This window comes from Gobius niger (genome assembly GCF_951799975.1).
Source record: "Gobius niger genome assembly, chromosome: 20".
In the NCBI taxonomy this organism is placed as follows: Eukaryota; Metazoa; Chordata; class Actinopteri; order Gobiiformes; family Gobiidae; genus Gobius; species Gobius niger.
In genome coordinates, this window is record NC_136871.1 from 25,267,842 (window position 1) to 25,281,046 (window position 13,205).

General features: G+C 41.5%; 1 protein-coding gene across 1 annotated transcript in view; it reads right to left on the reverse strand.

Moving 5' to 3' along the window:
- The window catches only part of megf6b (multiple EGF-like-domains 6b), a 59,680-nt gene that overhangs the window by 45,987 nt on the left and 488 nt on the right, over positions 1–13,205 (reverse strand). Inside the window, exons 2-3 of the mRNA XM_079578293.1 lie at positions 10,842–10,976; positions 9,017–9,126 (exon numbers count right to left, since the gene is read on the reverse strand). Coding sequence (XP_079434419.1) covers positions 9,017–9,126; positions 10,842–10,976 — 245 coding nt within the window. The remainder of the gene's footprint in view (positions 1–9,016; positions 9,127–10,841; positions 10,977–13,205) is intronic.

Genomic DNA, 13,205 nt, shown 5'->3' on the forward strand with positions numbered 1-13,205 from the left:
ACAGCCAAGTGTGAGTGAAAAAAGAATATCTCCATTGTGTAATTGGATGTACAATATTCCTCTCTCCCTTTGTCTTTTCTGTCACCATAGTATTTACTCTCACGGACAATTAATGAGCTAAAAAAAAAAAACACATCATGCTACGACACCTGCAGTGGCGCTTATGGTCTCTAGGGGCATGAGTTACTTAGTACTGCTTTAACCCATGCCTTAACCAAGTGCACTTTCCCCAGTTCAGCTTTACCCAAATCTAAACAGCCTCTAGGCCTGGGTAATTTGAAAGCTAAGATCTACAAAACTGATCTAAACAGATCTTTGCCCTTGCAAAGGGCAAATTTTTGTCCCTTTTCGGTTACACTTTTGTTGCTCTTTTGGAGCGTTTTTGCTGCTGTTTCGCCACTTTTCTGTTGCTTTTTGGCTGTGTTTTTGTCACTTTGTCGTCATGTTTTTGTCGCTCTTTTGTTGCCTTTTCACGCTCGTTCTCGGCTCAATTTTGTCGCTATTTTGACACTTTTTTCCAATAAGCTTTTAGATTTGGTTAAAGCCAAACTGGAGAAAATGTTTCCAGTTTCCATTTTGTTCTGAGAGTTTAGTTGATTGCACAGTCCTTCGTGATTCTATCGACAGTACTACATTCGTTTGGTAATACTTGGTAAGTGGAGTCGATTCGGGAAATAGCAGAAAACATTAGCTGCACAAAGAATTGAACCAGCAGAAAAATTGCTCGGGGCCAGATTAAGATTTAGACACAACAGGGAAGGACGCGAGCTGTCTTCATAATTACAGAAGAGCCGCAGTAATTTAGCACAGATCTCTCAGCGGCGGACTGACAGCCCGAAGGTCCTCCTGTCGTCCCGGCCAGACACCTGCTCAGGACTGGGCCAATGAAAGACACAGGGGACGGGGTTTTACAGCCAAAAACCGGGAGACAGTCAGACAGGGGGATTAGCATTCTCACACAAACATAATAATGCTACAAAGGCGAGATGTTTAAATAGACAACTGCTGTAGCGGTTTGTTGAACCTGTTAACCCATGCCTTAACCCAGTGCATTTTCTACAGTGCAGCTTTACCCAAATCTTAAAGGTTGCAGCCTATAGGCCAGAGTAATTTGAAAGCTAAAACCTACACATTTTGCCACATTTTCCTCCCTTTTTTGTTTCTCTTTTTTTGGCCTTTTTGCTATGTTTTTGTTGCATTTTCATCCTCTTTTTTTGTCTGATTTTTGTTGCTATTTTGAAGATTTTTATCAAGAAGCTTTTACTGTTGTTTTGGGTGAAGCCAAACAGGAGAAAATGTGGTCAGTTTAGGAGGGGGTTTAAGCTGTACTCAGTAACTTGTTTACCTTAATACAAGTGTTAATGGGATGATTGGGGGTTCTTTCATCTCCCCCTGGTGTCTCTGGCCAGAAAACCACAATTGCAACTTTCCTGCCTATGGGTCAGAGTCACCAACTAATGGAATCACGAAGAAGAAGCTAACAGACTAATGGCCAAAGCTAAATGCGGGCTAGCGCCACTTAAAGAGTGTTTACAGCCAAGTTTGAGTGAAGAAAAATGATCTCCATTGTGTAATTGGATGTACAATATCCCTCTCTCCCTTTGCCTTTTTTGTTTGCGTAGTATTTTCCCTCACGGACAAATACTGAGTAAAAAAACGCATCATGCTACGACACCTGCAGTGGCACTTATAGCCTCTAGGGGCATGAGTTACTTAGTTCTGCTTTAAGACGTTAAAGTAGTAAAGAGGAAAAAATGTTTTTGATGTATATATCTCCTCCAATCTTCCAACCTTTGCCTGTCATTCAATCTTTCTCCCTTCCTCCTTCCTGCTATTTCAGTTGCATGCCGCGACTCAACCTCCTTGTTGTTAACTCACAGACATTGAATTTGGCTCTCACACTGACTTCTGATCGACTTCCCTGGTAGTATGTAAAGCTACAGCGACTATAGTGTTTTGGAGTAATGTCATAGAGTTTTCAACCAACTTATCATTTTATAAGAAACCTGTTCCCAGACAAAAACATTTCCTTCTGAGATCAAATCAGCAGCAGCGAAAGTTCAGATGTCACAGTGACAGCGGTGGCTTGTACATTCCTCCTTCTCAGACTTTTTTTGGCTTCGAACCAGAACATTTCTGGTCCGCCCCCGTCCCGAACCCCTCGTGCAGCTTAATCTTTACCAAATAATTCCTTAATGTGGCACGCAGCGTGGCGCAATCTGACTCTCATCACTGCAGTCATCACAAAGACACACTTTTGAGAGGATTAGGAGAAACATGGCAGCGAATGCGGGGTTTGAGAGCTCGTACAGAGAAACACAAGAGGAACGAGCAGGTGTGGCCGAAGACTTTCTGAAGAACTACATAAGTCAACTTTTGAAAGTACATTTACACCGTGCTGTGCAAATAGGCAGCTACTTTTTAATTAATTCTTGAATCACTGAAGAAGATAGATGTAAACACAGAAAATGTGTTTCCTATATCCTCCAGACTACCAGGAAAAATGTTGTCTTATCACTTCTTTTCTCAAATCCCCCAATCTTTGAAAGGCAAATAGAAGACTGAAAAACATTTTTTGGAAGAATTATTATTAATTTTTTTTTCATTTTTTAGATATCATGTGTCCATTACAGTGGACATTGGAAGGCCAAACTGAACCTTGGTGGCAAAGTTAGTCCCAAAGAAAATACCAAAAAGTTGAGAACAAGCTTAATATCCAACAGTCATCATCATCATCATCATCATCCATCATCACGTATGTTTTGCTTTGTTGGAATGACACTTCAAAAAGCAAACTGAGGAATACCTTGCACTTTGTGCACAGGTTTCTCTCTTTAAGAACCTCTGAGCCTTTCCGACACGCCCCCTCCACACGCTGTCTGTGGCATCAGTGGGGAGGGGGTTCTGCTGAGGAGCAGTGGTTGGTTACTCGGCTGGTGACGAAAGCTCGGAGGCGTCTCCAGGAGGTGGGGGCGTTCCTAGGAGGACTCAGGCAAACCTATCCCTAAAATGGCCGCCGTCAGAGTTTTTACAGATTACTCAAAAATACATGAATGTGCCAAGGCAACACTTCAGCCATGTTTTTAATGAGGGAGTGACATAATAACATGATGTAAAGCTTGAAAAAGTCGATTTTGCATAATACCCCCCCTTTAATACATGGTTAAAAAAAAGAGCTAAAATAAGTCCTACAAATTTTCATGATTATTATTGGGGGAAAAAAGCTTGTTTATAAAATATAACATGCAATCATGTCAAGCTGGTTAAAGTTGAGCGATAATTGGTTAATAAGCCGCCAATAACTTCTGCTTTCCTTATTGTGCGGTAACTGTACTTTTACTCTTCTGAGCCGCTCTCGCAGTGGTGTGTTTGTTTAGGCCTGATCTATTTGACCTCAGAGTGGAGCTTAAGTGGAGAGTGCTCGTCGGCAAATTAACACAGAAAGGCCACAGTTCAGCTGCTGCCTCATTACAGGTACAAGCACCGAGGAACCAATCATCCCCCCCGTCAGAGGAATGTGTCCTGGAGATTTTGGGGGACAATAGTTCATGTTAGGTTATCACAGAATGCTCGGATTTATTGTTTGGACAATTTCTTAACAGTGGCTCTATTGTATAAAATGTTTCAATCGCGTAATCTTATGCATTGAGCTTAGAAATTGGAGGCCATATTAATGAACTGGATAAAAGGAGCTTGGTCAAATAGGTGGTCAGATTTCGCACATAGTTGATAGTATTTCTCATTTAATTGTCATTGTTTATACATTGTCTCTCTGACTTCCATTCCTGGTCAGCCTGACTTCATTCCTTCATCTCCTTTGTTTTGTGTTCTGCTCCTGCTTGTCTCCATAAGGCCGGACTTCAAGGCAGTCATTGGCTCGCATGGACCACCCATGGACAGACAGTCGATCATTTCCTTTACTCAGCCTATCCCAAACTGCATTGAGCCGCAGTCTCCTTCAGAGGTCCTAACCACGAGGACAAACTAAGGAACCTGTTGTCACAAAGCTTTATTGTTTAGTGCCTCCCTCATCCTGGGTTGCTTGGCGGGACACTTGCAAAGAGGAGGTGCAAAGGTTGAAGTGGAGGAAGTCGCCAACTCTTTATTGTCAAGGACTGATCACTTAGAGTCTGGTTTTCACATTTTTACATTACTTAAATTTGACAGTGGTCTGTAGCCCATTGTTTATAATGATGTACTAATTTATACACACTACCGGTCAAAGGTTTGAGACCTAACATGACTAGTTAACACAATGTACCATTAGAGCACTGGAGTGATGGTAACTAGAAATGCGGCATTCACAACATTAAAGGGATATTTCAGGATTTTTGAGATAGGGCCTCATTTCCTAGTTAACCAGAGTGTTGTTGATATTTTTACATACATTTTTAAATCATGCAGTTCTTACATTTGAAGAGTTTAGTGGTGCTAGGCTAGTGCTAGGCTAGCGCATGTCTATGGTAACTAGTAGCCTGCATTAAAAACCTCTTCAAAATCATGGGGTCGTCCTCCAAAAGTTGCCATATCTGATTTGTAGAAAACTCCTTTGTAAATTCCACGTGTAGTAATGCCGGCCGCAGGTAAAGAAACTACTGTAGATCCGGTAACCGAGCAGATCACTCCGCCACTGCGTAGCTTACAACCAGGAAGCTGATGCTGCTCAAATATAAGTTCTTTTAAATGCAAAATGGTTATATTTAAAAAAAAAATTCAGTCAACACAGACATTTATATCAGTAGTCTGGTGTTATAAGTGATTTGCCTCAGGTGCTCTGTGCTTGGGCAGGCTAATAGTTACCATAGAGTTACCATAGACATGCACTAGCGTAGCACTAGCCTAGCACCACTAAACTCTTCAAATATAGGGACTGCATGAACTAAAAAATAAATATCTCCAGAAATCAACAACACTCTGGATAACTAGGAAATGACGGCCTATGTCAAAAAAAGTTGTGATTTTCTTTCAAAAATAAGTAAATTTTAAGTGACCCCAAACTTTAGGGCGGTAGTGTATGTTTGAATTAAGTTTATACAATTGCAATAGCTTTTATGATCACCTCTTCTTTTCCCCCTCATTCTGGATGTTAAATGTTTTCTAACTTCAAATATCTGTCTGACCAATATGGCTGCTATGAGATGTCAATTCCCTCGAAATAAAATTAATTCCAATCACAAAATCATATCAGATGATATGTCGATAGCATAAATCGTCCCTATAGCTTTGGGCAACATGTGTCATGTGAAAAAAGCGCAACATAAAATAAGATTCCCTTCCTTTGAACAATTTTAAATGCAGAACAAATTGCATGCTTTCCATTTAAGACAATTATGCAGACAGCTGTTTCACAGCGCCGTCTCTAAATACCTTCACAGACTAAACAAAGTCTAGGACACTGCAGTTGTTTCATTGCCAATGCGTATAATGAAAAACTTGATCAACGATGGTCAAGATGAATGCATTTTCAAATCAACTTCATTTCATCTCATCCCAAAAGGGTTGCAAAGAGCATCATTCAAACAGCAACAATTTGTGATGTTAAGTTTGGCGCTGCTTCAACAGAAAGGAAGAATTTAAATTCAGGAGCTTTGTCATCCTTTGTTTGGTTATTTTTGCGAGATTTGCTCATAGTTTTATTCTTCTATATCCAACTTAATAGCCTTTTGAGCCAATTGATGAAAGTTATGTTCTTTGACAGATTTAACGCTGGTTTGCTAAAGCCCTTTTCTTCCACCACACTGCCACCAAAACAACTGCCTGTCATTCGCCCAATTATAACTACTCTAAACTTTCAATGGGACCTACACACAGACACACAAAACACAATAAGGGACAAAACACTACTAGGCGCTTAATCACTGTCACAAAGCATTCCAGGCTTTCTCACTTCTTGGAGGATTTGTACCAGCTACGCAGAGAGGAGAAAAAAAAAAAGCCGAATTCGCCCGTTGTAAATCTCGCTGAAAACAGGGCTGTAGATTGCATTGTGCTGACGGAGGTACAGTGAAGATGGCTCGCGGTTAAGAGGCGGGATCGGACTGTGAGCTGTTCTTTTATCCCGGGCTGAATGGGATGGAGAGAAAAGGGTGATTAGTTTGTCCCGTCACAAAGTGCAGCGGCGTCTAGGGTTACGCAGATGAAAGGAGCCAAAGAGATGAGCACAGTCTGGGGATGAGAGGGGAAGCACTGGGCAGCGGCCGGGGAATGGCACTCAGAGGCATTTGTGCACGAGTGTTTGAGACAAGCCAGATTTAGGTAGAAGCGAAGGAAGAATGATGCTGTTGTGGAAAAGAGAAAACCAAACAAGATAAAATGACAAGTGGAGTGTACGGTATTTCAGGAAAAATATATTGAAAATGACCCTAAACAAACACAATAGTAATATGCCTCTCGGTCGGCCTGATCAAACCAAGCACCAGATCTGGAAATGGGTATTTGGACATTACACCGCGATTGACCATTGTCTATTACTCACTTTGAAGGATGGATGAAATGCAAAGCTTTCCATATGGAGACAACAAAGCACACCTTAATCTGAACCTTAAACAAATATCGCATAAAAGAAGCTAATAGTAAAACGGAGTTGTTTTGTGTGTGGGGTGTGTGGTATCATTTTAGACCTCTTAACCCCCACCTTAAAGGAACAGGCCACCGTTTTTCCATACTGTGATATCTCCTTACCTGAGCTCAGATGAGTTGATACGTACACGTCTGGTCTTTGTGCGTGCCCGTGGAAGAGTGTGGTAGCTTCCAACTTCACCCCCGTTTGGAGCCATAGGAATACATTGGGAGAGGCCAAATGCTAACAACATCTTTGGTCGTTTTGCGTGACTGAGGGGCACGCACAAAGACCAGACAGGTACACATCAACTCCTTTAACCGAGCGCATTTTCTCCAGCGTCTCCATTACCATTTGAAACCTTCTTCGTCTGGTTTTCGTGTTTTTTTCACCTTTTACCTTTCACCTTTTCTTAGAGCTGAATTAGATCAAGCTATAGACTGTAACAGGAATGCTCAAAAAGGCATTCAAAAATATAGCAATGTATGTTTTGGGCAGCGGCACTTTAGTTAGTTATGAGGTTCCTGGAATACTTTTGACTTGATATAATATTTAACATCATCTACACATTATGGAGGGGTCAAAAGAAATACATAACGTGCTCTCTGTTTCGGGCAGAAGACAGTCTTTCCGGAGTAAGTCATTCTTTGGCTGTGTGTCGGTATGCACACTGTGTGATCTGGCTCAGTCTGTGTGAAATCCCATCAAACACATTCTGGTCTCACTGGTGTGAATCTAAGCCCAGGCAACACACCATCATCTGCAGGTCGAACACGGTTAGCCATCCGTTTATATATACATGAAAACAATATCATTAGGGGTAGTGATTGGTTAGGCAATGCATAAGAAAGTCCCGACTGACAACTCCTCAGCCGACACTTGAAGCCTCCTCAGATCGAAAGTGTCTTTTAAAAACGCAACTTGACTCGGCTCCAGTCGGTTTGGAAAACGCCAGCACACTTCATCAACCGGCGCATTTTCTTCCTCTTTGTTCACGTCCGAATCTCGGGGAGCTGATAAACAAATGCAGACATGGCACGGACTAATAACATCTGCTGAGGGCATGACCTGCGGCCTCTGACCTTTGAATCAAAACCCCTCTCATTCAGGGGTCGGTGCCAGCCAGGAGAGAGCAGCGGGTTCCCCCTGCTGCGTTGGGGAAGACACAAGACTTATCCACATTTTTTGGGGGGGTCTTGGATTAGGGGTGTAACATTCAAGGCAACAGTGTGATTGTTTTCAGTTTGTATGTGATGAGCAGTATTATAAACAGCATTATAAACAGGTCCACAAATGTTTTACCTGATATGTTTTTCATTGGTGGTAATATTATCAAGGTATAGTTATTCAAAAATATGAATAAAACAGCCAAATTACAAATAGACATTCATTTTATACCACAGTCAAAATGTGATGAGGAACTGCAAAGACCATGATCCTTTGCTCCATTTCCGTGCAGATGACATAAGTAGCATGAAATGAATAATTGAGAATAAGTAGAATGTCCACAATACTCTGAGCGTTACCACTATGTTGTGAATGCCATTTTTCCCTGAGAGTTGGACATGTTTTATTCTGAGAGTCTGGACTCAACCAAGACCATGTCTGAAGTGATTCAGGTCCTGCTCTGGTCCTGCACAGACCGGACAGATTTGAACTCAAGAACCAGACTGAGAGTCAGTCCCAGGACAAAAACAGGTGCATCTAAACACACCTTTGAGGCCTATGAATGTGCTCCAGGGCAACAGCCCATAAATCTGTTTCGCACTGATTCTGCTCTTGATATTCGCAAGTCAAATTTAACGTAAAAAAAGCAGCAAAATCTAAAAATATGACAGATGAATCGCAATTATTTAAAGTTAAACTTTCCATGGATATAGTTGATGTCTTTGGATTATTCTATATCTGAATGACGGCCACTTTTAACTACCTTTTTTACTCATTAATTGTCCGTGAGAGTAAATACTACGCTGACAGAAAGGACGAAGGGATATTCTACATCCAATTACACAATGGAGATCATTTTTTTCACTCAAACTTGGCTGTAAATACTGTTTAAGTGGCGCTATCCCGCAGTTAGCTTTGCTAGCCTGTTAGCTTCTTCTTTGTGATTCTATTAGTGTGTATTGGTGACTCCAACCCGGAGGCAGGAAAGCTGCAATTGTGGTTTTCTGGTCAGAGACACCAGGGGGAGATGAAAGACCCCCCAATCATCCCATTAACACTTGACTTACACCCAGCGGGACTACGAAAAGGATTTATTAAGGTAAACAAGTTGCTTAGTACTGCTTTAACTTCAAATGGCCGGTAAAACAACACTAATGATGACCAAGCAATAAAATAAAAAGTATTTCGTTTTTTTTTTTACTACAGGTTCTTCTCTGCAGAGTCTGTTCTAACCCCACCCTGGTATCATGTACATGGCACTGGTAGGATCTGGCTTAAGAAGACACTTACGGTACAGGCACCCTGCTTCTCCATTGAGTTGGGACCATCCCGCGCAGCATTTGTAGACAGTCTGGTAGTCTTGTGTGTAGACCTGTCTGTACGCCGTGTAGTACGCCGTCCTGTGAAGAGAAGGAGTTCAAACCTGTGTGATGCATGAGCTGGTCTTTGATGTGCACATATTTGAAGATGATTGAAGACAGACACACATATTTATGCACCTGACGATCTACAGAGTAATCCTCCACATTTCTATAAGAAGAGTCAGTCCAACCCTAACCTTAAACCAAGCACAGGTTAGATTTACTATAACGCAAATGTAGGATTATTTAAAATCGGCAATATGTTTTTTGTTTTTAAATTAGGAGCGTTTATTACTCACTGTTTGAGAAGAGCCCAGAAACAAGGGATTTCAAACATTTTACCCATGTGCATGTATTTTATTTTCCCAGACTTTGTAGGCTCCTCAAAGTGTGAAATTGGCAAACTCCCCCTGAACCCACTGCTAGCCCTCCACCCTGGGACCCTCTCACTGTCTTATTACCCTTTGTGAAAACATGTTTGTTTACTGCGACTAATTGTGGCCCTCGTTCCTTCAAAGCAGCGTCTGTCCCACTCTCCACAGCAAATACTGTGATAGTTTGAGTGACTGGTGAGAAAACGTTGACTAAAATGTTAGTATGTATGCTACATCAGGTCTTCAAAGGAAAGTGGGAGTCATCTTCGGGGCAAATTAGATGGTCAGGATGGTCAGTGGGGCGACACCTTGCACTTAGCTCTATGAGAGACTTGGGATAAAGCGATGGGGGTGAGATCTGATTGAGTGTAAAGGTGCTATTAAACGGGACATGGCCTCCCGTCGTTGGAACGTGACTAGGAGACACAGGCATTAATCAGAGGTTAGGTTCAGATTGATCAGACACTAAAGGCGCAGAGGTGAGGAGTCGGACAGTGTTTGTTTAGATTGAACAGCTGTTTCAAAGACTGGGAATAGGTAGATCCGGTAAGTGCAACACAGTTTGATTCTGCAAATCCTAGAAGGGCTTGTTCGGGATTATTTAGTTAAGAGTCGTGTACGCTTTTGGACACAAAGAGCCGATTCTCCCCAAAAATCCTTTTTTTTTTTTAACTGTGAAGGGCCAATTTTTAAATTGTGCATTTATTGTGAAAATGAGGAGTAAGTTTATACTAAATCTGGACTAAATTGGGTCTAAACGAGGACTAACTCCAGACAAATGTCCAAACCGTGTCCAAAAATGTCTTGTCCCTGACAATATATTAATGCACAATGATGTAAATTGTGCTACAAAGCCCCACATTATTATAACTTTTCATAAGGGATTGGAAGCGACTATACGGTGCACTTCTAAGGATGTTTTGGTAAACCTTTACCCTGAAAAGTGACCCGACATGATCTGCCCTGAAGGTTTTGACCTTACAAGAAGGATTCCATTTTGTGCTGTGTTTCTGATGACATCACAACATACGACATTTTACACATGCAGAGATGTGTGGAGATGGACGCCAGGTCAAATTGCAACTGTTGCTATTGGTTTATGTGGTTGGGACAGTGCATGTTAATGAACAAGCCACACCGGAATTTGGGCTAATTTCCATCCGTCGTCCCCCATGCGCACTCTCAAACACACTCTCATACATCCTGGCCTATCGCACATGTTTTTAGTGGTAGAGGAAACCTACGCAGACACGGGGAGAACACGCAAACTCCAAACAGAAAGGCCCCGTCCAGGTGTGAATCAAACCCGGGTGAAGCACGAGCACTAACCGCTGAATTACCGTGCCGCCCCCGCGATAAACTTGTTGAGGTTTGACTCACCTGCGCTCATACCCCATGCACCAGGATTGTCCCGTGCATCCCTGCTTCCACACTTTGACCATTCGTGTGAAGGCTTGAACACAGGGCTGCCTCTGGGCGACCAGCGTCACCTCTCTCTCCACGCACACGTTCGGCCTGTGGCACAAGAAAAGACAAAACACAGTCAAAATACTGTCGAGACCTTTCAGAGGGTTCAGCTAATGAACAAGGGTCACTGGTTGTTGACCTTTAGCATGGCTTACCCGGAGCTACTCATGTAAGTCACGATCAGAGGAAGAGACAAAGCTATTGGGGTAAGTTTCAATAATATTTTTTCATACAGTCTTACATTGGGGCACAATAATAAGGCTACAAAACATCTACTACAGTATATGGTGAAATACAAAAACAGACATCAATTGTTTGGTTAGAAATAACAAGCCTTTTCTAATACATTCCTTTTAAAGGTGCAGTATGCAACTTTTAATGAAAAAATAAGAGTTGATATTGATGCATATTTGACCATTCAGTGACCCAGCGGATGCTTTGGTGGTTACAGTAGCATAACACCTTTACTTACCATCTCGGTGGCCTGTTGGACGCTCCAGGACGCTGATTGAACCGTATCCATGGTTACATATACATTCCATTCTGAAAACCAACCAGATATGCTCAAAAACTCAAAATGAAATATATCCTGAAGCATCATAGGAGCCGGGATGGAAAGTAAAGACTGGGTCACTGAAAGGTCAAATATGCACTAATATGAACCTTTTTTTTTTTACATGAAAAGTTGCATAGTGCATCTTTAATTTGTGTGAAGAAATATGATCATAATGGAAATCATGATTTGATCCATCCAGCAATGTCTCAAGTAAACCTGTCAGGATTAGTGCTCAGGAGTACGCAGTTGGAGGATTATCGAGCATGTTGAGGGTTGAGGGATTTGGGCAGTTGTTCTTTAACTGCCCATATGATTAGTGATACTTTGGCTTTTTGAATGACTTTGTAATGCATTTGAATTAGGTGTTTACATCAGGTTTAGACATTTTTAGTCCAACTCAGGTATATTTTAGAACCATTGTATACCCAGTTTACTCCGGATCTAGGCCTGGCAGTACTTGGAAGGTCAAAAACTGTACAAGTTAGTACTTGGAAGGTCAAGTATTTCAGGAGTTGGTACTTGGTGTGAAACATTTGAAAATCACTGGATTGGGGAGAACTTAGAGAGAACAAACAAACTGAAAGCTACAGAAAGCCCCTACAATGTTTAGGAATCAAACTCGGGACAGTCCCAGTGTGATGCAAAAGTACCCACCACTATGCCAGATTATTTTGATGCTCTGACATCTTCATTTAAACACAGCTTTTTAAATAATGTTCTTTTAAGGCTGGCTACAAGATGTAACACAGAAAACTCCTCTTACTATCAGAGGAGCTGTCAGGTGTGGATGCTGTAACACGTGTAAGAGCGTTACATGAGCCGTATTTACAGCAAAATACTGTATGATGTTTGACTCTGGAATTTTAAAGACTTTGGGGGAATTCCTCCTCACTCCTCATCTTTACTCAAGGAGCTGAGCGGAGCAAGATGCTACCTGCGCTTTAAGCTATAGAGACCAGACAAGCAATATACTGTACAGACATTGATATGTACAAGGCATATTACACCTGTCCTGCACCTCCAAACTGTTTGAGAATGGACTCGTGAACAAATGCTTAAAATGTTAAGGCAAGGTTAAGTCTTGCCAATGTAACTGGTCTACAGCAGTTTCCGTATGGTGGATTAACATTGTAGGATCTAAAAATAAACACATAAATGCACTATACAAACTTCTATCATAGTCATAACCTTTCTCTGTCTGAGCCAATATATAGTTAACCAATACACACTGGTAGAAAGAAGATGATTTGATGGAGTAAATCACACAAGAAAAAAGACCTGGGTTAACTGTGAATATCTATGTGCTGTCAAAAGAGATCATTTAGAGTTGCTAGCAGGTGAAACCACAACCAAATTACAGCTTGATCACTCACAGACACTCCTTTGGTATTGCCCCAGGGACACAGTGTAAAGATTTAGAGAAAAAAAATATATATAAGACGATATACAGCTGTGCATCTCTAAACAACACCATGTCACAGGCTGTGCTCATGCAGGCTGTGGATGCGCAAAAAGAACAGAATGCCATTGGGGAATATTGTTAATAGAAGACATGGAAGCAATAACGTCCTAATCAATTAAAACGAGAACTTTGAAATCAAGGAGAAATGTGTTTCTTTAAGTATTTGTAAAGAAAGATGAACCTGGGATGGAGCTCTCTGCAGTTTTAAGGGTTTTGTCTTGTTTACGTATGTTTTTATTTGTGTGGTACCCAGTTTTAA